Raw genomic sequence first — 27,355 nt, forward strand, 5'->3', positions numbered from 1 at the left:
CTTAATGTATTGTAAGTCCATTATTAGGATAAAGCATTTGCCCAATTTATAAATGGAAAATAATTTCTAGCCTGTCCAAATATTTGTTCCTCGAAAGTACTAAAATAATTGTTATCTTCCTATAAAAACGCATCCCTATTTTTTTGTGCTGCGTGTCTAAAAGGAAAAAGTATTACGTGCCTTAGTTTATCGAAAGAGTCATTTGAAGCGGTTGCTCAACAGCACGTGTGCGTTAGGAATTTTAACTACATCTCCCAGAATCCCCTGAATTCACGCTCCTTGTTTTGCAGGGAAAGCAGAATTACGAGAGTGAGAGCCGAGTCTAAGCGAACTGTCAAGCTTTTGAACTACTGGCGTGAAACTGAACGAAAGGCGAAATGCTTGCTCGGGTTTTTGCAAACGCATTCTGTAACCATCTTCCAAGGGAAGCCGCTCGGGCTGTCGGTCCGGGAGCGACGGCGCGGCAGGATCGGCACGCTTCCACAGAGGTATGCGGGGAAACTGGGATCATCAAAACATCATGTGCAAGCGTTAAACAGCGTTAAAATAAATCGAAGTCTATGCAAAACCGTGCCAAAAAAAGCTAGAGATCATTTAATGCTAAATTCGTTAGATTGAAGTTTTCACTTGGTGCGTTTCAGTTTAAAGCCTCGGCTGCTGGGATGATTTTGTGTGTGGTGCTATGGCTCAGGGTGTCGTGCATACAGGAGAAACACGGGCATCTGCTGCGCTGTGCGCTCGAGCTGCTGCGCTAATTAAGAGCACGAGAGCGTCCATCCGTGCGGAGTCCTCGCGGCTTCGACGCTGCGTGGGTCACTAAAACACACAAGTCGGGGTCTGATGCACGCTATTCATACGCAGTGTTCACTGCTTCCTGAAACCTGTCAGTAAAAGTGAACTTCAACTAGCAAAACGTCGTTCGTTCGCAACACCCTGTAACGCAATCAAACGCAGACATGAGTGTGTGAAACTTGATGTAATAAAGATATAGCGTCAAACACGCACTTTCTCGGTGGCTAGGAGAGTGTTTTAGCCTCTCGTTCAGACTACTTAGTTGACTTTGGACTGGTTTTGTAACCCGCAAATAGCTAATGTGGCCTAACGTGAGGTAAAAGTGGGCGGACTCATAGTTAGGAGCCAGTCAAAGGTCACAGCAACTTAAGCTGATTTAATAACACACAGTATCCTATTTATCGCAGATAAATTTATTTACCCCCCATAACCCCTTAAGGTACCAGAAAAAATCAAGCTTTTGAACGTTTGTTATTATTATCAACTAAGTTATTGACAGTACTATATAAATACGAACTTTATCCATCAGGCTTAATTTGAATGGATTTTCCTCTATATCTAGGTGGTGCTCAGGAAGACCCCGCTGTATGACTTCCACAGGGCTGAGGGTGGTAAGATGGTGGAGTTTGCAGGATGGAGTATGCCTGTGCAGTACAAAGACAGTCACATTAACTCACACATGCACACACGCCAGCACTGCTCCGTCTTCGATGTCAGCCACATGCTACAGGTCAGTGTGCAGACATACGGTTTGTTTTGACACAGTACATGAAACATCTGCTTTAAATGGCACATTTGATGTACAGCATTGGCTGTTCATTATTTGAGTTAAGTGCGTCTAACGAATATTTGCTGTTTTCTCCTCATAGACTAAAGTCTACGGTAGAGACAGAGTGAAGTTCATAGAGTCTCTGATTGTTGGAGACATCGCTGAACTAAAAGACAACCAGGTTAGACAAACCCACACAGAGACAGTTGTAATAACTGTCGACTTCAGTTAAAAAAAAAGCATGCTTTAGCCACTAAAGATGATATTTCTTTTTCTAGGGCACTCTCTCCCTCTTCACAAACATTAAAGGAGGGATCATGGATGATCTGATTGTGACGAAGACAGATCAGGGTTACCTGTATGTTGTTTCTAATGCTGGATGTGCAGACAAAGACTCTGCTCACATGCAGGCCAGTAACATTAAACATATTCATTTACTTGATTCCGACTGATCAGGCGTTCAAATATTTTTGTATAAAGACTGAAAATATGAATTCCGTTAAACGCCGCAAGGGGGCGTCAAAATTCCTTAACGTTTCTCACTTCCAGTGTAATACCGTTTAAAATAATTACTGTTTGTTTGTTTCTTTAATGCGGTCGGTCTGTTAATAAATGTTATTTGTATATATTTATTTGCTTACACGTGTGTTTGTTCAGATGTATGCGTGTTTGTCTGTAGGCCAGACTGCAGGAGTTCAAGGCAGCAGGTCATGATGTAGATTTGGAGTTCATGGAAGAAAGTCTCATTGCTCTGCAGGGTAAGTCATGGGTCTGTGCTAAACATGTCTGCTTTATATTTTTAGAATACATTGTTATTTAAATGCACTATGTTAATTTTTGGGGCATTAGTTCCTGCAATGATTACATGTTTAATAATGTGTACGCAGGCCCATCAATGGCCCGGGTTCTGCAGAAAGGTGTGGGCGATGACCTCAGAAAGCTGACCTTTATGACCAGTGTTTTGACCCCGGTGTTTGGCATCAAGGGCTGCAGAGTCACACGCTGCGGATATACAGGGGAGGATGGAGTTGAGGTGTGTGTGTGATCTCCATCCGACTATCTGAAACTATTTACTATTGTTCAAAAGTTTGAGGTTTTTATATTAATACTTAATATACATTTTTGTATTGATACTGTTTACGTTACTCTACATTTACATGTAGACATTTTGCAGACGCCTTTATCCAAAGCGACTTACAAATGAGGACAATGCAAGCAATCAAAATCAACAATAGAGCAATGATACGCAAGTGCTATAACAAGTCTCAGTTAGCGTAACGTAGTACACGTAGCAAGGAATTTTTAAATTTATATAAGAAATAAAAAGAGAAGAAATAGAATAGAAAAAAAATAGAGAAGCTAGTGTTTGTTTGTTTTTATATACAAGCGGTTTGTAACTGAAAGAACAGAATTAGGATAAAGATAGCAAAAGAATTAGAGGTCAAATAAAGATGTAAGAGATGTTTTTAAGCTATTTGTATAAAGTTTTGTATTCATCTAAGAAAATAATATATCATGGTTTCTACAAAAATATGAAGCAGAAGAAAAATGTGACCTTGAACACGAAAATAATACAGCTCTGCAATCACTGCAATAATTAGAAAAGTTAAAGTTGCAATAATAGTTCACAATATAACCGTTTTACTGTATTTTGATCAACTAAATGAAGCCTTTGTGATTATAAGAGACTAGTTTTAAAAGCTTTCTTTTTGGGACGTTGTTTTGTGTGTGTGAGTTTTTTGTTTTGGTGTGTTTGTAACCTCTATACTGTTGTTTAAATGTGATTTATTCAGATCTCAGTACCAAGCAGAGATGTCGTCTCCCTGACTGAAAAGTTGTTAGCTGATGGTGAGGTGAAACTCGCTGGACTCGGTGCCAGAGACAGTCTGAGGCTGGAGGCAGGACTTTGTCTCTATGGCAATGACATTGATGAGACCACTACACCGGTGGAAGCAAGTCTTGTTTGGACTATAGGTACATGCAGACTTTTTTATTATCACTTCCTATGCATATATGACAGCTAATGTATCTCACCGCATTTCAAGGTAAGCGTCGTCGACAGGCGCGGGATTTCCCTGGTGCTGACATCATTGTTTCACAAATAAAGGCAAAGACTCAAAGAAAGAGAGTGGGCCTGATCTCTACTGGGCCACCTGTTAGACAGCACACACCAATCCTGTCATCTGATGGCAGGGTTATAGGTAACAAACACATTTGTGTTTAACGGAATAGCTCAAAATCATTGTTTGTTCACCCCTATGTCATTCCAAACTCTGTCTGGCCAACTTTATTTAAGGTGAAGTCACCAGTGGATGCCCTTCTCCCTGCCTTAAACAAAATGTTGCCATGGGATACGTGGAAGCTGGCTTCAGTAAAGTGGGCACATCGATCCAGGTGGAAGTGAGAAAGAAAGCAGTGCCCGCAGTGATCAGCAAGATGCCATTTGTGCCCACCAAGTACTACATGGGCCAGTAGACCTACTAATAATAAAAGCATCTGTGTTGGTGAGGGGGTCTGTTGTAGATCAGTCTGGTAGGATTTAGCAGTGGAGGTCACTGTCCTGGATTTCTGCTGAAATGAAGACCAACATTACAGATTATGAGACATGTCAACATTGAACATTCCATAATGCAAACACAAATGCCAACTTTAAACACAAACATGATTTACTTCCATTTATAATTACATTCCAGGGTACACTAATTGTACGACATTTTGGCCACTTGACTAGAAATTCAAATCAAATGGAATTTTACGATATGGGAAAGGACCACTTGCTGTGTGTATGTGTGTGTAACATAGAGCACTTAAAATGTTAGTTTGAGTGTGGGAAGTTGACATCTGTTTTAAAACTACTGATGAGGATTCTTTTTTTTTTTGCCACATCTGGTTTATTTTATGCCAGTGCACTGTTTTAGTGTCATAATTTATGATGTTCAGATATAAAATAATTAACAAAGCTAAGCTGAATGAAATACCCTGTATTAGAAAAGTGCCTAATTTTCTAGTAGGTGATTGTCATACTATAGTATTGTTAATTTCATTAACTTTAGACCACATCACTGTGAAGTTTTTCTCTCCAAAAGAACATTTCCATTTATGTTTCTTTTTGGGATGTGATTAAATATATTCTATATAATTTTATAAATTTGTACTTGTTTGGTTGTTGCCCAAAATAAGACGTTTAAAGTATATACACTTTTACATTAGCAGTAAACAATTTGGTATGGTTTATGTTTGTACTGTGGGCTGTGATTTTAAATAAAGTCTTTAACTTAATTATAACATTTTGAGATTTTTACTGTATTTGTGAATTTTGCTATTATTATTATTCAACGTTTAGGTTTGTGTGTAATGTTTTATGGTAGTAATTGTTAGTCAATAAATTGTAAAATAAGTATTGTTATAGTGAATAATTAACTTGTTAGAGCGTGAATGGGTTTTGATGACTTGTTGATAAACCTGGCGACCACGTGTATCACCGTCTCATTCAATGAGAAATACTAGCAACATAAAACCATAAAAGTCGCGGTATAATGATAGTTCTGTTTAGCGTCCTTATTGTTGTCATACAGAAAAGTTTATGAAGCTGTAACTTTTTTGCAGACTGTGCAATCCAAACATTTCAGATTTGCTGATCATTGTGGGAATTGTAGTTCTAAAATGTACGTCTCACGCAGAGGCCCTCGGTCTGGCTCATAAAGTAAACTACATTACCCATACTTCTCTGCTGCTGCGTGAGCCGTAGAGGAGGAGCGTGCCGGGTGTGCGAGCTGTTACCGATGGGAAGATGGTGGAATCTGGAGCAGCAACGTGCACGATACTCCGTCTCAAACATTTCCAAAAACATTTATCATCACTACCTGGCATTAGATATCGGTTACCTGGGGACAACCATAGATAATAAATACTAAAACCAATTCTGAATTCTAAGTATTTTGATTTCGGTGCGAGGCGCACCTTACATTGGTACGCTAGTGCCTAAAGCGTGGGGCCAAACTGCACAGATAACAGTATTTTGATACTCTGGCAAGGATTTCTCGGCTGGGATTGTTGATAGACTGTTGACTGTCTACAGCTTTTTTTTCTGTATTATCTCTCTTGTTTGGACCTCGGTATTTTGGAGCGGCTGTCAGAATGCCACGAAGCAAAAAGGGGAAACGCGGTGGAAACAGTTCGAGTAAGGGTAAGTTTAACACCTCCTGCTGTCACAGGCTATATAAACATGGTAACACGACAAAATATAGCGAAAAGATAGTTTTATAGTATAGTAATGGTAATAATAGTTTTATTGTACGCGTAAACGTCGCTATATTAATGCATGTTTATGCTTAAACAGTTAAATAAAGTAACATTTATAAATAAGACTACATGCCATGCTGTTTGGGTGACATTTTCCTGACCAGCTGGAAAATGAGTTCTTGATTTTACAATTTTTTTTAAATTTACTTTACGATTTCAAACTAAAAACATAAATTGTTCATTACAGTTTAGATTTTGTCTTGCTGCTGTGGCTGCAACCATTTTAGCACCATTTACAATTTGCCTAATTTCATGCGCCGCTCTTAAACATTTGAATGCATAATAAGCGAACATATTTAACAATGATTTTATTTTAGAAACTGTTTGCCCTTTACATCAGCAGTACGGATAGAAGCGGAGTGATTGACTGTCAGGGTTATTCGGTCTACAGCATGACAGGTGAAGCTCGTGTCTGCTCGTGTGTATATTTAGCCCAAGTGTCACCGAGTGGCGAAAAACCGGGCCTTTCCTGTTTAGTGACGAATTCTGACCCCCGCCAGATCATCACTACTCTAGTATTGGTAGGATTAGGGGTGGGTTAGGATTAGTCAATCGGGCAGCTCTTTCAATGAGGGGAATGATCATTTGACAGGGGGTCGAAAATAGGCGCGACACCTGACAACTCACACGACCTTTAAGATTAGATAAGTGATTTATTAAACTTTCGGCTAGTTGTCTGAATACGAAGACTTTATTTTCCTTTTAAAGAAATTAAATGAAGTTTTTTTCTTTAAGTGCACGCGCAGAGTCGCGTCACGCGCCGCGTCGGCACGCATTCCTCGTGCGTGCGTGTGTACCGCCGGTCAAACCGGAGCCAGGGATCGGTGATATGGCAAAAAGCTGATCTCTTTTGTGACAGACCTGACTGCGGCGAGTGACTGTAGAGTTATTTGTCTGAATGACGGTCAAATCTTACGAGTGAATGTCATGTAGAAAACAAAATAAAGAGAAAGAAAGCAAATTCCGCTCTGACCAGTTGAAAAATGGACCGCTAAAATTCAATCACTGTGACCAGATTAGGAGATCCAAATCTTTTTCTTCTTCAACTTCAGAATGCATGAGTATCATTTCTTTTCAGCCAACCCTGTACTACAGTTATATGATCTGATTTAATCTGTCTCTTCCTCTCCTGTTGACTGTGAGCAGGCTCACTTCGACAGGAAGTGCTTCAGCTGCAGTTGTCAAAGACTGCCCTGTCACGTACAGGTAGCGTGACCTGATCTAGATTGTGACCTCATGCTTCTCACCCCATTAACGTTTAATGAACTGCATGTAAATATCCATTCATGTGTATATGTTTACATCTTCTCTCATTTTCCAATGCCTTTAATGACTTGAGAACCAAAATGCCCCAGAAGCATCTATCACTTATGCTTTCGTGTGAAAGCAGACTCCTAGACGAGTGTTTCCTAACATTTTTTTTTTTGTCAAAAGTTCATCCACAGCCCCGTCAGAAAGGGACAATTACCTCTTCATTGAAACTAAACCAGAAATGAGATCTTTTTAACTTCTTTTATGTTGGAAATCACGTGATTGCTGTTATTGTCTCACCAAGTAGCTTTTTTCACTGAGGCAGCCAATTCATTGTTCTTTGAGCAATCATAGAGATAAACTGGAATGTTTAACAAAAGTAATCATTTGACCTTTTCATGGTAAAATTTAAATGCTAAAGTCCCCCCTGCTGCTTGGGAATTGCATGCGTCCAGTCTGTTTCCAGCTCTACTGAGTGAAAAGGCTTCTGGAAAGTACTGGAACTTAAGTTTAAATATTTGGACTAACTGTTTCTCTCCACATTTTGACTTTGCACAGTCTGATACTACTGTGAATTGTCTCAGATTTTATTTTTTATTTTTTTAATATAAATTCCTGACCATTCCAGCCCCCTCCCCCCTGATATTCTTCGTGTGCTAAATGCACTGCTGCTTCTCATCTCATTCCAGCTGATATGTCTTGTTATGCTGATGCATGCATTGGTACCTCAATTTTAAAGTCTGTTGGGATGGCGCATTCATATTGATGAACTCTTAGTTTGAGCCCTTTCAGTTCTATAATGGTTTTATGACATTATTCTAAATTAGTTTTTGCTAAAATCAGCAAATCAGTGAACCAGTTGATTGAAGCTTTGCGTAGAGGTTTTGAAAAATTTTAGTCTTTTTTTTTTTTTTTTTTTTTTTTTGTCTATTTACTCGTACTGCTTTGGGGTCGGTATTTAATTAAATTAATTTATTTAATCAAGGGTGCTTTGATCTGATCGAACGTGATAGTAAAGACAATTATTTAAAATAGATTATAAAAAGTAATTAAAAGTCAGATCTGTCAAACTGTCACAGATACCCGATCTACAAATATCAGACTGGAGCATCCCTAATTTTAGACTTGAATCAAACTTATACCATTTTAGACTAAGGTTGTTTGAAATACAAATAAATATAGCATAGTGGTTTTAAAAGGTTTGATTGAATCTTTTCAAATGTATGAGCTGAATGAGCTCTTTCACTGATTAACCTGATCACTGAAGAGATCTGATTCATTAGTTTCATGATCCAGAGAGGATAGAGTCTTAGATTTTCTCCACCTTAATCTGTCTTCCTGGATTTAATTATAAATTATAAGTTTTAATTTTTAAGCATGCCATTCACAAATCCTCATGTTTCTATTACGCTTTCATGTTAAACTAAAGGTCTGCTATTACCTTAAGGCAAACAGGTGGGCCTTTGTAGTCTTTATATACATATGTGTGTTTGAGAAAGGCCACAGTGAACTTTGACCCAGTTTAGAGCTCTGGGTTGTTGGTTTGTTTAGAAGTGAATAAGTGAGTTTGAAAGAGGTTTTCAGTTGGGTTTCTTAATCACACTTTAAGCTGAAGTTGAAGTCAATGTGAGACACTTCAGATTACTAAAACTAAGGGCACAGACTGGTTTTGCAGTCCTACTTGTGTTTTCTTTGAGCACTGAAGTGAAGCTTCTGGTTTGTAAAAGCAAAGGGTTCAGGTACATAAACATTGTGGCACATCCATCTGACTAATATATGCTCATTTCCATCCTTTATTTGAAGATGCAGTCTATAACATTTTTGTGTTAATTTATGTAAGCGAGTACGTCATGAATCCATTTTCTAAACCATGTTTTTGGCTTGTCACTATACCTATAATAAGTGTTTATTTTCGTAATATTTACACTGGTTCGGATAAGTACCATTCTGGAGTAGCCCGTATCTGTGATTTGCCATATACATAAACAGAGAAATAGCTCTGGTTACAATGTTCTTCTGTTTATTAACTGCTAGAGCGCCACAAGTTACAGACTGCAGCTTTAATTAAACCATTAAACCAATGTTATCTTAAATGTGTATATCTTCATAATGTTTCTGTCTCTCTCTGTTTTAGGGAGAAATGGGGTGAGAGGCGAGTCTGGTGTAAGTGATGACGAGTTGGCATCAGATGTTCTCAGTCACTACAGCAGCGCCAGTGAGAGTGCATCAGTCATAGATGAGGGCGCAGGTACACAGATGACATGCACAAACCTGTTTGCTGTGTGTGTATATAACTACAAAAACACATGCACATACTGACACTCTGCTGTGCAGGTGAGGTGGTAGATGAACAAACTGCTCAGGAAGAAACGGAAGACAAACTAAAGCAATGCATCGACAATCTGATGGACAAAAGGTATTAATACATTGACACGCAACAGTAATGCAAGCACACAAAAAGTTACCGGAAACTATGCAGCTGTTTCACTCTTGTATATGTTTTTCAGTGCTAGGAACCGTCTGGCTGCACTAGAAAGTCTGCGCTTGGCATTTTCTTCTAGAGTCCTGTATGAGTTTTTGTTAGAGAGACGTTTCACCATCAGTGACTGTCTGGAAAGGAGCTTGAAGAAAGGTGGGAATTAGGACATATTTGTCTGTTCATGCATGTGAATGTTCCAGTTAATGTCAATGGGACACTCTTTATATTATTACAAATGAGAGCAGTCTTGCAGTCGTACATGTGTTTGTTTTCTCTGAGCACTAAAGTGAGTCTTCTGGCTCTTCGTTTAAAAGCAATCTATCACTTATAAAGGGTTAAAATTATTCTGTAAAACAATTAATCCTGATAAATCGCATTCAAAAAATAAATTAAATAAAATTATTTATATATATATATAATTATTATTTTTTAATTTATTAATTTTTTTGCATAATGTGTGTGCGCTGTGTATATTTTGTATATGTAAACACACATGCATGTATATATTTCTGAAAATTATGTATTAAATATACTTATAATGTCAATTATATAAAGACATGTAAATGTTTTCAAAATATAAACTGTGTGTGCATTTATTTATACATAATATACAGAGTAAATGTTGCAGTATATCAAATTACTTTATATTTCAATTACTATTCTTTTTCTCTTAGTTGTTTTGGGTTGACTGACTTTATAAAGTATCTTTTGCTTTAGGTGGAGGAGAGGAGCAGGCTGCTGCTGCTACAGTGGGTGCTCTCTTGTGTGTGCAGCTCGGGGGTGGAGTTGAAGGTGAGGAGGGCTTTAAGATGCTCCGCCCCATCCTCAGCTCCATTTTGATTGACAGCTGTGCCAGCCTGTCAGCTCGACAGAGTGTGAGTTGGTGCTTCAATATGCCTAGATACCTTTATGCCTAGATCACATTTTAAGTGTTGTTATATCTCACCTTTTGTCAGTGCGCTCGAGCTCTGGGTATGTGCTGCTACGTGTCTGCCTCAGATGATGCAGAGGTATGATCAGATTGTGTCAAATACATATCAGTATTTATAGATCTGCACGTTTAGAATAGTATCATCTATCTCTTTCCTCCTGTCTTTTTTCAGGACCTGGTAAAATCACTTGGTCACTTGGAGAGTGTGTTTGCGGGTGCATATCCCCTGGGTGATGGCACTCTGCCCTCGGTCAAAGCTGGGATCCCTGCGCTCCACAGCACTGCCCTTCAGTCTTGGGCGCTGCTTTGCACCCTTTGCCCTGCATCACGCATCAACACCATTCTGAACCAGTGAGTGTGATTTGCAAAAAAAAAATTGTGCGGTCAAAACTAGTTTATGCAGGCAATTAAAATTTTTTTTTAAATAGTTTATTATTTACTTCTGTTAATGCAGTGGCGGAGCTTAGGGTTGGCCACCTCACTCATAATTTCTTTTATTTTTTTTTGGACAAGAATTGCTTTTAATCAGTCGCAGAATGTGACGTGCGCTGCAACTTCACTTCGCTAGTCCAACAAGCTCGAAAAAAACTACTGTGCTCACAGTGCCGACGCACGCTGTATTCTGTATAATTTCGTATGAAATCGCCATAGAAACTACATACATGCAATGTTATGGTCAGTTACAGCATAAAGTTACCAAAAAGATTAAACAACGCCTTTTTCAGAAGTGATTTTCAAAACGGTTCTGGAGCTTCCTAGCAGTGTCTCCCTCATCTAACACACCCGATACAACACATCAGTTCATTAGTAGAGAATGAAATGGGTCAGAAAGGATGATTCAATGAGTCAGGATGAGTCACATTCAGCTCTTAAAGAAATAGCAGCCAAAAACAACCCAATAACCAGTTGTTGTGATGTCTGAGGAAATCAATAACTGTTATATAGCTGTACTTTTTGACCTGCATTTAGTTTAGAATTTAGTGTTTGATAACTTTAATTTCTGTAGATTTCTGCTGAGGGGCACAGGTAACCTAGCTAAATATAACATTTATTACAGTATGTTTATTTGAAGATTGTTTTAAGTTCACATAAATTAGAAGTTATAGAAGTCTAATTTTAAAATTGATAGTTAATTATAATGTAATGTTTAATGGCTATAGTCAATGGTTAAATAAAGGGATTTTTTATAGTGAAATCAGTATTACTTGGTGTAGGTGATAATGGCCTTCAGTCATAAAAAAAGATGCCATTAAAAATGTTGTTTGTACATTAATTTAAAAATTGAGACGTGAAAGTATTGCCATATAAAAGTATGTTTAAAAACTTAAATTGTAAGGTGGGATTAATTTCAGAAAAATGTGATTTTTAATTCTTTTTTTTTTAATCAATCGCCAAAAAACACATCTTTGCACAAATAGTTCATAGTCTAAATAGGCAAAAGATTGCAAAAAAAGAAGTGCTATAAAATTGATAAAGGAACGAAAAACCAAGTCCAAGATAAACAAAAATTTACTGAGCAACAAATGTTTAACCTACAATATTTATTTGGATTAATGTTTAGATGGATCTTCCCATATTTCCTCACTGAACTTAAAAAGAAGTGCTCTCAATTATATCCCTTTTTCTTCTAGCTTGTACTATTATACTGTAACTTTGTATTGCTAGCCCCTGTCATGCTATTGCTTCCTTAAGATCAATCGCTTTTTTTGTCCTCGTTTGTAATTCATCCCTTTGGATGAATGTCTGTTAAATGATTAAATATAAAAATGACCTGCCCTTTAGTAACTAGGCAATGAAGGTGGTCTTGTTATGAACAAAATGTTTGCCGTTCATCTGTGAAGCTGTGATTTTATTATTTCACATTTTCTTTTTTTTCTTCATACCATATGGGCCCTTTCATTGTGACAAAGCTACAAGCCAAAATCATTTTGGTATCTAAACCACAGTGAATACAAAAGACATATTATTTTGTTATACTTTCATCAGGAAAAACATGACAACACCCAGATTGAATAGATAGATAGACTTATTTATCTGTAATATGATCTGTCTCTTTGTCTGTCTTTTAGCCACTTGCCACGTCTACACGCGTGTTTAGAAAGCAGTGAGGTGAACTTCAGGATTGCTGTGGGAGAGACCATCGCTCTGCTGTATGAACTGGGACGGGACATCGATCAGGTGTGTGTTATGTAGTGCTGAATAGGTTTCAGTGTCAGGACGATGGCAGTACGTAATGTGTGTTGTGTTTCAGGAGTTTGAGTATGAGGACTGCGATGTATTGTGTGACAGTCTAAAGAACCTGGCGACTGATGGAAACAAACATCGTGCTAAAAATGACCGCAGGAAACAGCGCTCCATCTTCAGAGAGGTGCTGCACTACATCGAGGTGAAAGGAAAACCACAACTCATGCCTTCTTGTTTTTAAATAGCGTGTCAGTTACTTGCAGCCTAATATTTTATAACAACTTTGCATGCATTGGTAAGTCCAGGACTGTCTTAGATTTACTGAAATCAGACATTTTCTTTTATTTTCAGAATGAAGATTTCACAGAGGAGAAGATCCAGTTTGGAATTGAGGCCATCTACATTGATGGCTGGATGCGCCGCAGGATTTATGATGCCTTTAAGGAAGTGCTCGAGTCTGGAGTCAGACACCATTTACAGGTGAGGAGGACCCATTGCACCTCACATAAATAACTCTAGTAGTAGGAAAAACTTAATTTAAATTCATTTATATTTGAATCTATATTCGAGTCATGCACTGTATGACTATTGAATCTGGCTTGGTTAAATTTAAATGTTAAATGTTTTCAAAGATACCTATTATAGAAATTTCAACCTTCTGGTTCTAATTAAAACAAATCAGAAAATCATTGGGGGTTTTTTGTAGACGTTTCTGTGTATAATAATTTTAGAATATTAAAGTGCTGAATGTCCGGGTATCCCTCTTGTTTTTACCAACAACTTTATATGTTGTTAATAGTTTTTTATGGTTTGACGTCTCTCAATCGCTCTCAATTTCTTCTGTTTCTACTATTTTAGAGCTTGTCATTACTTCAAAAATGTATATTCTTTGTAAATTACCCAAGGCTACCTCATATATTGAGGTGTTTTTTTTTTTGTTTGTTATTCATTATTTTAATGCTTTTCTTGTTTTGTATCAAGTTATCTTATGTTTGAGAACCACTATTCTGCAGTGTTTGTAATGAGTTTCGTGCCTCTTTTTTTTGTAGTTTAATCCTTTGTTGAGGGATATTTTTGGACTTGGACCTCCTCTTATCCTGGATGCGTCTGTCAAAGCCAGCAGGATCTCCCGCACAGAGAGGGTAATTTTTGAACCTTTTGCTTATGAAATATAATAAATAACGCACAGTGACACTAACTTGACAAGTTAGTTTTATAAATGGTCTTCCAGTGAAATCAGCACAATTCCATACACGTTTTGTGTGCTTATCTGTATAACTTTGGTTTGTCTCTTCACAGCATCTGTTTAATTCTGCTGCATTCAAGGCCAGGACTAAATTAAGGAACAAAGTGAGGGACAAACGTGCCGATGTGATGTGAGGATGAAGGCGACAAAGACAACACTACATCCTTAAAATCCCCCACGGCTCACTTGAATTTATAGTTTGACATACTGCCAAGCCAGAGACTTGACAATGGACATGCGTGTTTGTCTGTCTGAGTGTGTGTGTGAGAGCGTGAAAGGCTGGGTGTGTGCGCACGTGTGTATGCGGTGTTGTTTTTATTTAACATCACAGTGTAAAAGCTAGGGATCCTACAGTTAAACCAACATGAAATATAACAACCTATTATTATAAGGCTGAATTCAGCTTTCTGTTGAAACCTGTTTTACCTGTCTTTTGGAGAGAAAAAATAATTTTTATGATCGAAACATCAACTTTTTACAGATCTACAGCAAAGAGGCCAAGAAAAACTCATTCTTTGTAGATTTTCTATATGCATTTTATAAATGGACTATGCTGTTGCACCTCCGATCTGATAATGCAAACAAATGAAAATACATCTGTGACTGCAGGTTGCCAGAGTTAGTGTAGACCGTTTTGTTAAACCTCTCTCACTGCCACTAAATCAGCCATGTTTCACATCTTAGTTCTACTCATCATCTTCTGACTTGGTCTGATGCAGTCAACTAAGGTTCTTACGTTATTGTACCTTCACCCCAAACTCATGCCTGCCTATTTCCATCATGCTTTCAACATTTATTTTGAATTTCTTTCTAAATATCAAAAACCACCATGTCCTAAGGTTTTTTGAAGCAAATGTACTGTATGCAGCAGCAGGATTTTGAAAGAAATAACACAAAATAAATTATATAATTATCCTTTACAGAGTCTGAAGTCTTTTTCGGTTTAATTTCTAGTAAGACATGGCTTTCATTAAACACAAATTATGAGGAAACTGATGGCTAGAACTGCGTTCCAAATCTCAGCCTTGTTATTTGATTACATATCATTAAAACGTGTTGTTTGAAACTAATTACTAGGAACATGCGCGTGTTTTCTAACTCTTATTTTGAAAAGCTTTCTACACGCCGCGTTTTAAGGGTAACTCTCGCGAGATGTAACAAGTTTGGCTAAAATGTTCAGCCATACAAGTCAACATACAGAGGTAAATTACAACATTTCTGCTTACTTAAAAAAAGGGCAGCTCGATCAACTCTCGTGGTATCACGAACGAATAGGCAAGGTTACCAAAATACATAGCATATAACGCTACAGGTGGGTGACGGTTTGATGCAGCGTCGAGACGTGACCAGCTGCAGACCTGCTAATCGGCCCGTGGCTGGAGGAGTCCGTCAAAGGATCCGCTGTTATTACCCACCGTTTGTGTTGTGAAGTATTGATTGTCTACCCCCTAATTATATTTTGGGCCTGACCACATAATGGCGTTACTTTCGCTTTAATTCAAACTATATGATGTTGACATCTACATTTCCTTTTTAGAATGCAGATTCAGATAGATTTGGTGTAGACAAATGTAATTTCGTCCTACTTTTATATATTTTTTTAAATCGCATATTGAGGCGAGAAGTAAGATTTTCACGTACGAAGCACTTGTCTGGACACAGATGCCGCTGTTTTACAGTTTTTATTTATTTAATTTGACTTTTCATTTAATAGCTACACAAAAGTATTTTGCGAGGAGAGGAGCAGCCAACTCTCCAGAGATGTGAGGACTGCTGTTCCTTCTACCACTGTCCTTTCTGTGGGCCTGAAATGTTCAAGCCCACCATCAAAAGCAAATGTTTAAAACATTTACAAGGTCACAGAAGAAGAGCGATACGGCACAAGGGCAAGTATTAAATAATGTGTGCGAGAAATTACAGCCATTTAAACGTATATATTTTACTTGAAATGCATTTTACTTGTTCCCTTCAAGTATTAAAAGCACTAAAGGATAGGAATTTATAGAAGCATAAGTAAATCTTAGTATTACATGGATATCTAACAGAGGACTTTTCCTTTTTACCTATTTTTTCCACTAGAGTTCTTCATTTTTAAATGTCATTTAAAGTGCCGAACTGCTCCACACTTTCACTGCGTCAGCTGCACATCCACTTTTATGAGGAAAGATGGTTTCCTAAAACACCTGGCCACGTGCGACAGCAAAAAATCAAAGGTAACAGTTGTGGAGTTAAAATCAGACAAGGGCTTACCTCGACCGGATCTTCATCTGACTACATCTGAGGCTTGCAGCACCGAGGAGATGCCCGTTAGTGGAGGACACAGGAGTCTGATCTCTGAGGATGCTCAGAAAATCAGGAGAAGAAAAGAAAACTTTGAGCAACACGTGTGCCCTAAAAGGGTAAGTTTCTTTTTTTCTTTTTTCTTTTTTTTTCTTATGTTTTTCAGCATAGATGACACATTGTTTTTTTTTACATTGACATATATTTCTTGAGCATCAGATCAACATATTTGAATGATTTCTGAAAGAACATATAACACTGGAAGAATGTTTGGGGCCTTGTATGAAAATATGTGACAAACTGTAGAAATGAATATAGAAACCTCTATTCACCCTGTGCTGCTGCAGGCTGTAAGCGAGGAAGCAGAGAGCCAGGGGCCCAGCGATTCAGAGACTCCAGACCAAAACTCCACAGGTCAGTTTCATCAAACAGAAAACTATTTGACTTGACCTTTCATTTCCATTGGCCATTATTTGATCATAGTAACAGTCATTTATAGTGGCAGCCATTCATTTTACAATGTCTAGTTATTCTATGCCTTTCTGTCAGTCCAGCTGGTTGACAACCAGACTAGAATATGTCTCCATGTCCTCTGATAAGTGTTTGATAGTCTCTTTAATCTCGTGTGAAGGAGGGATTATGGAAGCGCGGGTGAGAAGCGATGACCCAGCTACATCCCCAGTTGACGAAGGAGATCCTTCAGTGGTAGATCTCTCTGTAGCGGATCATAATGTCTCAGATTCTGCTGCCAATCCTCATCCTATAGAGGCCGATGTAGCTATACAGACTTTGGTAAATGAGATGTTCTCTGGACGCACATCTGTTGAAAGCACCCTCCCACAAAGATCCAGATACGATGCACAAGATCTGTGTCCGTTCTGTGGTTTAATGCTGCACAGGAAGAATCTGCAGGTGCATCTAAGAAGGAAGCACCCAGATCAAGTGTCAAACCAGGAGAAACCTGCCTCTGCTCAGGTGAAAAACCCAAAACCACAGAGACTCCTCTTGCGACAACAACAGAAGGTGAGAGAGGTTCATCCTTTGGGAGGTTTCACTGATTTTTTTACTCTTTAGAGCAGGGTTTATGAGGGAACTGCAATGAGTTTGTGAGTTGATGAAAGCTGTTATTTTTAAAAATAAATACATGTAGATTAAAACTAAATAAAACAATTAAAAATCATTTATTTACCTGCATGTCATGTGACAAATTACTGATATCAGAGGACTGTGAATGTGCACATCTGTTATTAACATATCAAAATAATAACTAAATATGAAATAATATATTAAAAATGCCAAGGGTAAATATTTTATGTCAAATGGGTATGGTTGGCCAAAAAGTTTAGGAAATTTGTGCTTTTAAAATACAGCCTTAAAGAGACCTACCTTATTTATTTATTTTTTTTATTTTTTTATTTTTTATTCTCGTTATTCCAAACTGCATGACTGTTTTATTCTGGAGAACACAAAAGCTGATATTTTGAAGAAAAGACAATCTTGGCCATTGTTAAACATTTCCTCTGAGTTTCTGTAAAGAAATTACATGACAGGTTTCCAGTGACGGTGTGTTGATGTTATATTTATGAGGGGACTCTTCCATTAACATTGTTGACGTGTCTCAGAAATTCACACTAATCATATTTAAATAGTATAATTTTTTTTTTTTTTTTTTTAATAAATATAAATAATAATCCTAAATTGTTTGAATTTAAAGATAAATAATAACGTAAACATCTTAAATATTTTTAATCATAAAATAAATATTAACAGATATCATTTAAACATCCAAAAAGGAAATCGCGATATTTTAAAAGTGACGGGAAACGAAAATACAGTATTATTACGTGATTACGTACAGCAAAACCCAATACTTTGTACATGACACTGTAGGTTATAATTTTATGCGTAAACACGAGTCCTTCAATACTGGCGCAGGTACATGAAGATTATAGTGTCGAAAGTGTGATGGATAAACTGAACCCCCCTCAGAAAGCCGCAGAATGGATGCGTCCGCACCGAAAGTGCTTTGTCCGCGGGTGAAACATCGGCTCTTACCGACACTCCAGCGATTTTTTCCGATCTCGCTCTTCTGTCACGACGGTCCTCTTCGATTCACTGGACCGGTGTGGGTTGTTGTTGGTGACATGCATTGCCGTGGCGTCTGGGCTGTTGTTTTAACCAGATTTTACTTGCGCCCAGCTGACCCATATCTATTTTAAGGTGCAAACGTAAACGGTGCTACTTTTTTAACGTCTGGTCACTATTTTTTTTACGTGTTGCTTTATTATTGACAGCATGCATGTTTTTAATGAGCTCACTGGAAGCGTGATATCGTTAACAAAGCGTTATAAATACAAGCGAGATAAAATGGGTTGTTTTATACAGCAAAATGTTGACTGAATGTGTAACTGTAGCTATTTGTTAATTAGGTGCGTTAAATACTAAAAATGGAAAGTTTGTATTCTGCTGAGCACTATAGTACGTGAGACAGTATGTACTTCAGCAGTTTATATGATTCATGTACGAGTTCATGTGAGTCAGTAGACTCTAAAGTGTCAAGAATGGGCTGTTTCAAAGTGTGTGCCCACAAGAAAGGCAGGTTCATGTTTGTTTTCTTTTTATGTTGACTCGTATTGTATATGTTTGTGGTCTCAGATTGCAATGGAGAGTGAAATCAGAGATGTGTTCAGACACTGTGTCAGGTTTCCAGTGCCCGTTTCTGCCTCTGTGGTCGCTGATGAGCTGGTGGACACTGCCAATGAAAAGCGTTGTATCACCGTTTTGGCTCGTAAGTATATTGGAAAGTTCTGTCGTGTGGTTTTACGGTGTACTCTCTGTAATTAGACGTACCTTTATGATGCTTGCTGGTTTATTTTGCAGGTTGGAGCCAGTGTGATTTGGAGAGGGGGATGAAACTGTGTTTCTCTCAGAGATGGACTCTACTGTGTAAACGTGACAAAATCGAGCATGTGCTGCCGTCTGGAACAAGCTCGCACATAGAGAAGGAGTAAGAGATATGCGTAATATGCATAATATGATATTCATGTATCGCAGGAGATAAAAAGAAAGACTGCAAGTATGCAACACATCTGTCATCAAAATACATCTTTCATTTTCAGGTTGCTCAGCTGCCATTCACCTTTTGGGTCTATTCAGGCTCTCATTCGGGAGGAAGCAGGACATCAGTACTTGGAGGTAATGGTCATATTAAAATATCTGTGATATTAAAATATTCAATTATTAAAGTATGGTTCTTAATACTCTTTTTTTTCGATTGGTAGGTTTGGGGCCAGAATGGTCTGGAAAAAAGTTTGGACCTTACAGCTCTAAATAAACATGGAAAAGTGTATGACGATGGTAAGAAATACTTTTTTTTTGCTGTCCATGTTATATTCAAATAAATTCTGTTCTTTAGAACTTCATATTCATCCAACAATTCTGAGAAAATGTATTAAGCAAAGCAATTGTTTTCAAATGGTTATTTTAAATGGTAATCATTTTTTTGCAATAATACTGTTTATTGTATATTTGATTAAATAAATGCATGTTAAACATGAGAGAATTAATTACAAATATATATATTTACAAATGTTACTGTTCCTATCTGGAACCCAGATTGTTTAAGAATACCTGTCTGATTGAGTGTACTTTGTTTCTTTGTGTATCATTAGCTCAATTTGCATGTTTGGCCTGGTCACCATGTGAAAAAAAGTTGCTCTATGTGGCTGAAAAAAAGAGGGTGGAGCCATCAGCGCACTCATCAGTTGCATCTGTCACTGAGGACGGTGGGCTAGTGTTGCTTGAGGAGCAGGTGATATGTCTTCTCCCATATATAGTTTAATACAGTGAAGATATGCGTTCAAGGGTTTTAAAGAAGTCATATGTGCATTTCTCAGGATAAGAACGTATATGTTGAAGATTGGGGTGAAGGCCTGGTGGGTAAGAGCTGTCCTGTCTTGTGTGTGGCTGATCTCAACAAAGGGGCGGTTATCGTATATGCTGGCATCCCTCCGCATTTATCACCAGGACAGGTGAGTCAGATTTATATTATAATTCTCACTTGCCTTATTGATAATCTGTTTTATATATTTTATGCATGGGAAATGTTACATCAGCAATCTCAAATTCATCTGTTGTAAATGTGAACTGAATGATAAAATACTCCTTGTTCTATTTTAAGGCTCTGTGGGCACCTAATGGAAGGGGCGTAGTGTTTGTGGGCCAGTGGAACGAGCCGTTCAGACTGGGCCTGAAATTCTGCTCTAATCGTAGGCAGTTAAAGATGGCTTCAGCAGCTAAAATTTTTCCTTAGAAATATTGATCCAGTACTAATGCCACAATAACTTAAATGCAAGTATTTAATAAGATGCTTCTGTGAGAGAATTAATTCTTATATTTTCTCAATTTTCTCCAGATCAGCTCTCTATTACCTGGATATGAAAGGAAACTGTGGTTAGTATCTTTATGGGAGGGTTTTTGTGTGTGCATATTTTAAGTACCTTTTCTTCACTCCTTGGGTTTTGACTTGTGTACAGTTTTGTGAAACTAGAAACTGCTGGTCCTGTAACCTCTTTGTCCCATATGACCTGTGTTTGCCAGAGTGCTTGTCAGCCGAAGGTGTGTCTGTGTCAAGCCCTCGAATGAGTCCAGACTCATGCTGGATCGTATACTTGCAGGGACAGGTGTTTGGACCACATCACCAGTGCCTGAGAATGATGCTGGTGAGAACATACAGTTAAAAATATCATACATGAATTGTTTTATAATAAATAATATTTTTTATTAAAATGGATAGTAATAAGAAATGTTTTTGAGCACCAAATCAGCAAGTTAGAATGATTTTCTGATGGATAGTATAACACTGCAGATAGCTACTGAAAGTTTAGCTTTTCCAGCACAGAAAAAAAGTATTAATAATATTTCACAGTCTTACTGTTTTTAATGTATTTTCAATAAAACAATTGCAGCCTTGGTGAGCATATGAGACCTATTTGATTAAGGTTAATCTTACTGACCCCAAATTAGACTTTTATTAGAATTTTTATAGAGATTATAGAGATTATTATATGTTTATAGAGACTTTTTTTCCCTCTTTTTTCATGTCTTGTAGTATGACATGAAGAACAGAAGCTCTTTGGTCTTAGTAGATGTGGTCAGGAGAGCAGAAAAAGGTACTTGGATGAAAACACACATGCATGCACAATGAAGAGTAAAGTGAAGTCAGTTTGTGTAGTGTCACATCCCTTCACAGGTCAGTTTGCTGGTATATACGAGTCGTTGCCGTCTCAATGCTGGTCTGCAGATAGTGAGAGAATCTTCTTCACCAGTGCCTGTGAAAACAGTAAGGTAGGAACAACATAAATACACATACACCAGTGCTTGACCAAAATATTTGTCAGTTTTTTTTCTTTACTATCTTTCATAGAAAACCTATATGTCTCTCATTTCTGCACTTTGTAGTTTCTGAATGTCAAAATTTGTTTTTCTAGGCGGTATTCTCAGTTGACAGAACCACTGGAAGAGTCACACAAGTATGCGGCCTGGATCCGCTAAGACTAGGTAATGTGGACTCTTAAGAATTTACAGTTTAATCTCAGTGTCATTACTATGTTTCTTGCCGAGTGTGACAGTGATTAATTGTACGTGTGTGTTTGATAGATGATTTCGGGAGTGTGCAGCTGTTGACAATACAAAAAGACCTGATGTTGATGAGCTGCTCATCTCCAAATCAACCTCCCTGCCTGGTACAACCATACACACATGCACGCATTTTTCTTTTAGAATCATCTTTCACATAAGAAACGGTGTTACATGTAACAATGTGTATTTTCTGTAGAAAGTTGGCTTCCTTTCGTCAGTGGATCAGGCTGAGGACATGCATCTTTGTAATGTGGGTGGAGCAGACGTGTATGAGGGATTTGATTGGCAGCCCATGTTGATCACACCCCCTTCTCAGGAGGAGAACCATCAGTTCTGTAAGTAATATGATGTATCGTCAGATTTACAGCTGCTTCCAGCAATATTTCTTTTTGATTTTTCTCGTTTCCTCTTCTCTACTTTATATAGCTGGACTGAATTTTGGAGCAATTTTATTGAAGCCGTACAATCTTCCAGAGAGAAGAAAAAGTTCTCTAGTCATAAATATACATGGTAAGACTGACAATTATTTTGGTTCATGACATTATTTCTCACACGCAAGTGATCAGTGTATTTGTCTTTTCAGGTGGCCCTCATGCTCATTTTGCTGCTGACTGGAACGCCACGGCTGCTGCTTTAACCAAACTGGGATTTGCTGTTCTAATGGGTAGGGTGTATATGTGGCATTCTAGTTCTTGTCACAGCAAAAAATAGAGAATAAGCACTGATTTAAAGTATGACTTTGTGTGTTACAGTGAATTACAGGGGCTCCACTGGTTTCGGTCAAGATGGCATAGAATCTCTGCTTGGAAACGTTGGCAGTCAGGACGTCAAAGACGTTCATGTAATCAAATAACATTCAAATAATGTGTGCATATTAAGGAAAAATTAGCTCATTTCTTTTTTTGTGTGTCCAGAGGGCAGTGTTGTGCACTTTGCAGAATGAGACCACCCTTGATCCTGATAGGGTGGCGGTGATGGGTGGCTCTCATGGTGGTTTTCTGGCTTGCCATCTGGTTGGTCAGTATCCAGATTTCTACAGAGCTTGTGCAGCAAGAAACCCTGTGATCAATGCAGCCACTCTGCTTGGAACCAGTGATATTGTAGACTGGTAACACACTCACATTTACATTCATTAATGATTTGTTTGCAGTGGCCGAATTGATTGTGACGATGTTATGTGGTTATGCTGTCCCTACAGGAGATATTCCTCTGTGGGGATTCAGTATGCTTTTGACCGGCTGCCCACATCACAGTCCCTCGTTTCAATGCTGGAGAAGTCCCCCATAATACATGCTGCACAGGTAAACACACACACATTTACTAGCTTAATCTAAATGTGTACATTACATAGACTTTTGTATACAGCCAGTTATAAAAACTGAACTCTCATCTTTGAAAAAAAACCTTGTACATTTTTTTATTGTATCTTTACCTTTTTGTTGTTGTTGTTTTTAAAATAAATTAAGACATCCCCAAAAGGTGTTTAAACTGACTTTTGGGAATAAATTTATCCACATAGTATGGTCAGACAAGTGCACACTCACTCATGCTTACACACAAGACGGCAATGATTAGCGTATATAGTATTTGTTAGGTAACAAAAGCTTCATTTTGAAATAAAAGATCTTAATATGGTTTGTAAATGTGTGTTTAGATCCGTGCTCCTGTGTTATTGATGTTGGGTGGGAGAGACAGGAGAGTATCACCTCACCAGGGTCTGGAGCTCTACAGAGCGCTCAAGAGCAGAAATACACCTGTCAGGTACGCATTCACAAACAGACACATATTACACTGATATTATTAACTGGTGATAGACTAGGCTGATTAAGTTTGTCCATTTTGAAATGTTCGTATTGATAACTAGAAAGAAAGCATTTTTCTGAAATAGAAATCTTTTGTAACATTTTTTTTTATTTAATGCATCCTTGAAAAATTAAGGTATTACTTTAATAAAAATCTACACAAATGTATATTTAGTACGATTTAAGTAACCCTTAAATAAATACTGGTTACATGTAGCAATGTTTGCAAAAACCCACTGCAGTCAACCACTAATCACTATTTTGAAGCCTTCTATTTCTTTTTCCCTGTCTTTATCACACACTTTCTCTTTCTTTGTCTGTCCCCCAGGTTATTGTGGTACAGTGATGAGGGTCATTCGCTGTCTAAAATCAACACTCAGTCCGACTGCTTCCTCAACATCATTCTGTGGTTTAAAGAGCACTTAAACTGATACAGCGTTTCCCAGAAACGCATATGAAAACATTATTCGAATGCTTTTTTTTTTTTTTTTTGTCTGCACATATTGTGTTTGACATTCTTGCCAAAACTGTAGATGTCCATGAATGTTGCACTGAAGCTCAAGTTAAAGGTTATACAGGTCACTGTCCACTAGGGGACAGACCAGTCCATGTTAAATTAGCACTGCTAAAATAAGGGGTCAAATGCCAAAGGATGAAATCATTGTTTAGAAATCAGAGCTCATGTACTGTGATACTGAACTTGTCTTGTTTTTGAACTTGAGTCGATATCTGAACATTCACCCTCTATTGTGAGATGTTTGCTCTTCACTATGTTTTTAATGGACAGTTACGATTTTGCCAATATTTTTAGATCAAACCGTGATTACATTGTAGGTTTAAATTGGTTTGATTATGAAAAGAAAAGTACGCTTAGGATGGAAAGTAGTAGAGAAGAACAAAAACTATTTTGTAGTTTCTAAAATGTATCTATAGAGATCTTCAACATTCCATATTTATAAACGTGATACGAGACAGAAATGTGTGATTTATTTTGGCCAATGCTTCTACACATAGATCCAGGACCAGCTCGCATATCTAAGACTTTTGTGTCCATTTCACTTGCAGCCGCTTAAGAAAGGTACTTCCCTCAAACATTTCTTTGTTTTATAGTTTTGCAACATTTTTGTACTTTGCTCACTTAATCTCCAAATCCTCTTTGACAGATTCATTCAGCTCTCATGTTTCTATCATGAACTTTGTTGTTCAATGTTTTCTATATTGTTATTAGGTATCCTGTTTTGTGGCTCCATTTGTGGCACACTGAGTTCCAGTCAGTTTTATGTTACATTATTTTATGGCCAATTGTAGCATGTGGGTTTTCAATATTCTGGCGGTCTCAGGGGGCAGATTGCTTTATACCCTGTTAAGATTGCATTGCTAATGACCCACAGAGAAAGAAGTAGAACACAAGAGGTCACCTGAGACCATTGCCACTGTGTGTGTGTGTGTGTGTGTGTGTGTGTGAGAGAGAGAAAGAAAGAAAGGTCTGTATTACTCCCCCTTTGATCGGTTTGGTGTAGGTGTCTGGGTCTTAGGCGGGTCAAATATCATTAACAGTCTTTGCTCTCTGTCTCAGTCTGCCTAGATGCCGGACGACATTCTCATAAAGGAAGATTAAAGAGCAAGGCAGAATTTGAGAATAAACACAAACACCCAAAACGCAGAAAATCATTGCCAGGGGGTGAAATGCAGATGAAAAACAGAAGCAGATTAGAGGAAGTAGGGAGAAAAATCTGAGTAGGTTTAAGGTCACACTGGGGTAAAATGAGCCACGGCTTAAGTCGGAGCTCTCATGAGCTGTGATGTGACAACTAAACGAAAACACGAAAGTTATCTGATGGCTCAAGCTTTTTTTGTGCCAGAATGCTGGGAGTTGGGTAAGATCCAGCAGGCCTGGGGTACGTTGAATCAACGGCCATAAATATGACACAGCTTGAAGCAGTGAATCTGTTTGAGTTGGCAAAGTAATACAACATAAATTAAAACTTTCAGACATCTTTGTTATACTTTGGTTCATGTTGCTTTTGGACATTACAAGTCTTTTATAAGTTGGTTACTTTGATATTAAAGTAGGTCTTGAATTTGATAAACAGCTCTGCTCTGTTTTGTTTTCCCCTATTAATTAGAAATGACACAAAATGTCTCACTAATGTGTGCTGAGCAGGGTGTTCAGTGTCCATCCAAATGGGTGCCCACCCCAAAAAACAAAACAAATGTCATCTTATTATTTATTTATTGGCTATTAAATTATGTATAATATGAGATTGCTTCTGCATTGTTTCAGTAGGATGTCATTGTCCATCACATATAAGCTAGTTTCTAGACCATTTCAATGCCACCAGTGCCAAAATACTTTTTTCTGACATCTAAAATATTAAACAATGAGCTGTATAAAAGCACTGTTATTGTAGAATTATTTATATATTATTATAGTATTTGTTGTGTTTTGAGTTAACTTTGATTTTACATTTTCAATTAGAATTTTAATAATTTTATGTTTTGCTATTATTTTTGTTATTTTAAATATTTCTTTAAAAAAAACCTAAATATTTAAATATGATTTTCTGGTTTTAGTCTTTCAGGTTATACTTTGAGTTTTTTTTAATTTATTTTATTTCATACAATTAAAGTATGTAGTTTATAAAAATACAATATTCCATATTTATATTTCATTTCAGTTAACAGAAACAATTTGTAATAGTAATAGTTTGGATTATCTGTACTATATTTTAAAAAATATCTCACAAAATGTCCTGCAGCCTCACATGAAGTGGACCAGGTCTTTGTTGACATAATGTGGAAAATTGAGCAAAAGGGTAAAAAGAGTCGCATCCAGAGAAAGAGATTGTTTAATAGACAGTGGTCAGGGTGAATGAGAAGGGCCAGAACTGACCAGTCATCCCCATAGATGAAAGAGTATACAAGTTCTGGGGCTGCTTGTGTGTGGTTATCAGTGTGTTTAGACAGAAGGCCCTGGAATTGGATTAGACTGAGGAGAGGACATTAAACAAGAGCATTTCCACCTGCTTGTGATTTAGTGTGTTGGATAGGAAATGCGATACTACTTAGTGTGAGGGATGTGAGTGATACGTTGTGTGAGTTTGTGCAGGCCTGAAAACATTACTACATTCTCATAGGGTGTGGTGTGAAGAGTGTGTTTGTGTTTATGTGTTCAAGGGGCCTGAGGCCAAAAGACTTTCGAGGTAATTAGCATGCTGCTGAAAACTATTAATTCATCTCACCTTTCCTCCCCCATGCTTCCATTCGTGGGCTGGTCCACAGCGCTCTGCTCAGTTGTCACTGTAATGGATGAGTCCATTAGCTCCCCCTGGCAGGGGAGGTGATCGGTCAGAGAGTAAACTGGGTAAAAAGGGCAAAACTGTCACCAAACAACTTAAGCTAATAGCTTCGCCACTTTACTTGATGAAATGTATTTAACACGCTCTCTAATCCTTTGCTTTTCTCCGTCCGTTCCTCGGATAAACGCACATGGCCAACGCGCCTATATATTCCAGTGACTCTCCTCTCGTCTTCTGTCATTTCCATCCCTTTGCTCCGTTTTGCCATGAACTGTTGTTTCTTGGAAGTGATGGAGCTGGAGAATATTTGGTCGCTTGTAAAGAACTGACATTTCCTGTCAGCGTTTGAGTGTTATGACTGGACTTTAGGGTGAGACGGG

At 37.8% G+C, this 27,355-nt stretch overlaps 3 protein-coding genes across 6 annotated transcripts; all 3 read left to right on the forward strand.

Annotated features, from left to right (window-relative positions):
• Positions 1-218: 218 nt before the first annotated feature.
• Positions 219-4,848, forward strand: amt (aminomethyltransferase). Its single transcript, XM_043246823.1, has 9 exons — positions 219-488; positions 1,355-1,522; positions 1,662-1,742; positions 1,840-1,971; positions 2,241-2,319; positions 2,449-2,594; positions 3,355-3,535; positions 3,607-3,762; positions 3,858-4,848. The coding sequence occupies exons 1-9, from the start codon at positions 378-380 to the stop codon at positions 4,034-4,036; spliced, it is 1,233 nt and encodes a 410-aa protein (XP_043102758.1). The 5' UTR covers positions 219-377; the 3' UTR covers positions 4,037-4,848.
• Positions 4,849-5,318: 470 nt separating this feature from the next.
• Positions 5,319-14,874, forward strand: ifrd2 (interferon-related developmental regulator 2). Of its 2 annotated transcripts, XM_043246818.1 has the most exons (13): positions 5,319-5,747; positions 7,010-7,069; positions 9,249-9,362; positions 9,449-9,530; positions 9,622-9,746; positions 10,311-10,468; positions 10,550-10,603; positions 10,697-10,875; positions 12,594-12,702; positions 12,776-12,910; positions 13,060-13,188; positions 13,758-13,850; positions 14,008-14,874. In XM_043246818.1, exons 1-13 carry the CDS (start codon positions 5,699-5,701, stop codon positions 14,086-14,088), a joined length of 1,368 nt encoding a protein of 455 aa, XP_043102753.1. In that variant the 5' UTR covers positions 5,319-5,698; the 3' UTR covers positions 14,089-14,874. The 2 variants fall into 2 exon arrangements, with proteins under 2 accessions (XP_043102753.1, XP_043102754.1); XM_043246819.1 differs by lacking the exon at positions 7,010-7,069 and having other exon boundaries at positions 5,320-5,747.
• A 209-nt stretch (positions 14,875-15,083) lies between these two features.
• zgc:136971 (S9 family peptidase) lies at positions 15,084-26,050 on the forward strand. 3 transcript variants are annotated; one of them, XM_043246788.1, is made up of 26 exons: positions 15,084-15,156; positions 15,669-15,840; positions 16,034-16,353; positions 16,582-16,648; positions 16,866-17,257; positions 18,890-19,022; positions 19,115-19,241; positions 19,354-19,429; positions 19,516-19,591; positions 19,906-20,045; positions 20,131-20,265; positions 20,415-20,506; positions 20,649-20,686; positions 20,834-20,955; positions 21,345-21,405; positions 21,468-21,580; positions 21,724-21,793; positions 21,893-21,978; positions 22,071-22,209; positions 22,301-22,384; positions 22,458-22,538; positions 22,627-22,715; positions 22,789-22,982; positions 23,073-23,175; positions 23,529-23,635; positions 24,005-26,050. In XM_043246788.1, exons 1-26 carry the CDS (start codon positions 15,127-15,129, stop codon positions 24,105-24,107), a joined length of 3,150 nt encoding a protein of 1,049 aa, XP_043102723.1. In that variant the 5' UTR covers positions 15,084-15,126; the 3' UTR covers positions 24,108-26,050. The 3 variants fall into 3 exon arrangements, 2 of the variants coding, with proteins under 2 accessions (XP_043102723.1, XP_043102724.1); XM_043246789.1 differs by having other exon boundaries at positions 21,486-21,580; XR_006251598.1 differs by lacking the exons at positions 23,073-23,175; positions 23,529-23,635; positions 24,005-26,050 and having other exon boundaries at positions 22,441-22,538; positions 22,789-22,840.
• Positions 26,051-27,355: the final 1,305 nt, after the last annotated feature.

This window comes from Puntigrus tetrazona, chromosome 8, assembly GCF_018831695.1.
Source record: "Puntigrus tetrazona isolate hp1 chromosome 8, ASM1883169v1, whole genome shotgun sequence".
In the NCBI taxonomy this organism is placed as follows: domain Eukaryota; kingdom Metazoa; phylum Chordata; class Actinopteri; order Cypriniformes; family Cyprinidae; genus Puntigrus; species Puntigrus tetrazona.

Excerpts from the sequence above, each read along its gene's own strand:
- amt (XM_043246823.1), top strand. The coding sequence starts at position 378 with ATGCTTGCTCGGGTTTTTGCAAACGCATTCTGTAACCATCTTCCAAGG. Across the intron at positions 1,743-1,839 it reads CTGAACTAAAAGACAACCAG|GGCACTCTCTCCCTCTTCAC; the intron begins GTTAGACAAACC and ends TTCTTTTTCTAG. Across the intron at positions 3,536-3,606 it reads AAGTCTTGTTTGGACTATAG|GTAAGCGTCGTCGACAGGCG; the intron begins GTACATGCAGAC and ends CCGCATTTCAAG.
- ifrd2 (XM_043246818.1), top strand. The coding sequence starts at position 5,699 with ATGCCACGAAGCAAAAAGGGGAAACGCGGTGGAAACAGTTCGAGTAAG. Across the intron at positions 9,363-9,448 it reads AGTCATAGATGAGGGCGCAG|GTGAGGTGGTAGATGAACAA; the intron begins GTACACAGATGA and ends TCTGCTGTGCAG. Across the intron at positions 13,851-14,007 it reads GGATCTCCCGCACAGAGAGG|CATCTGTTTAATTCTGCTGC; the intron begins GTAATTTTTGAA and ends GTCTCTTCACAG.
- zgc:136971 (XM_043246788.1), top strand. The coding sequence starts at position 15,127 with ATGTTCAGCCATACAAGTCAACATACAGAG. Across the intron at positions 20,046-20,130 it reads TAGTGTTGCTTGAGGAGCAG|GATAAGAACGTATATGTTGA; the intron begins GTGATATGTCTT and ends TGCATTTCTCAG. Across the intron at positions 20,687-20,833 it reads GGATATGAAAGGAAACTGTG|AGTGCTTGTCAGCCGAAGGT; the intron begins GTTAGTATCTTT and ends TGTGTTTGCCAG.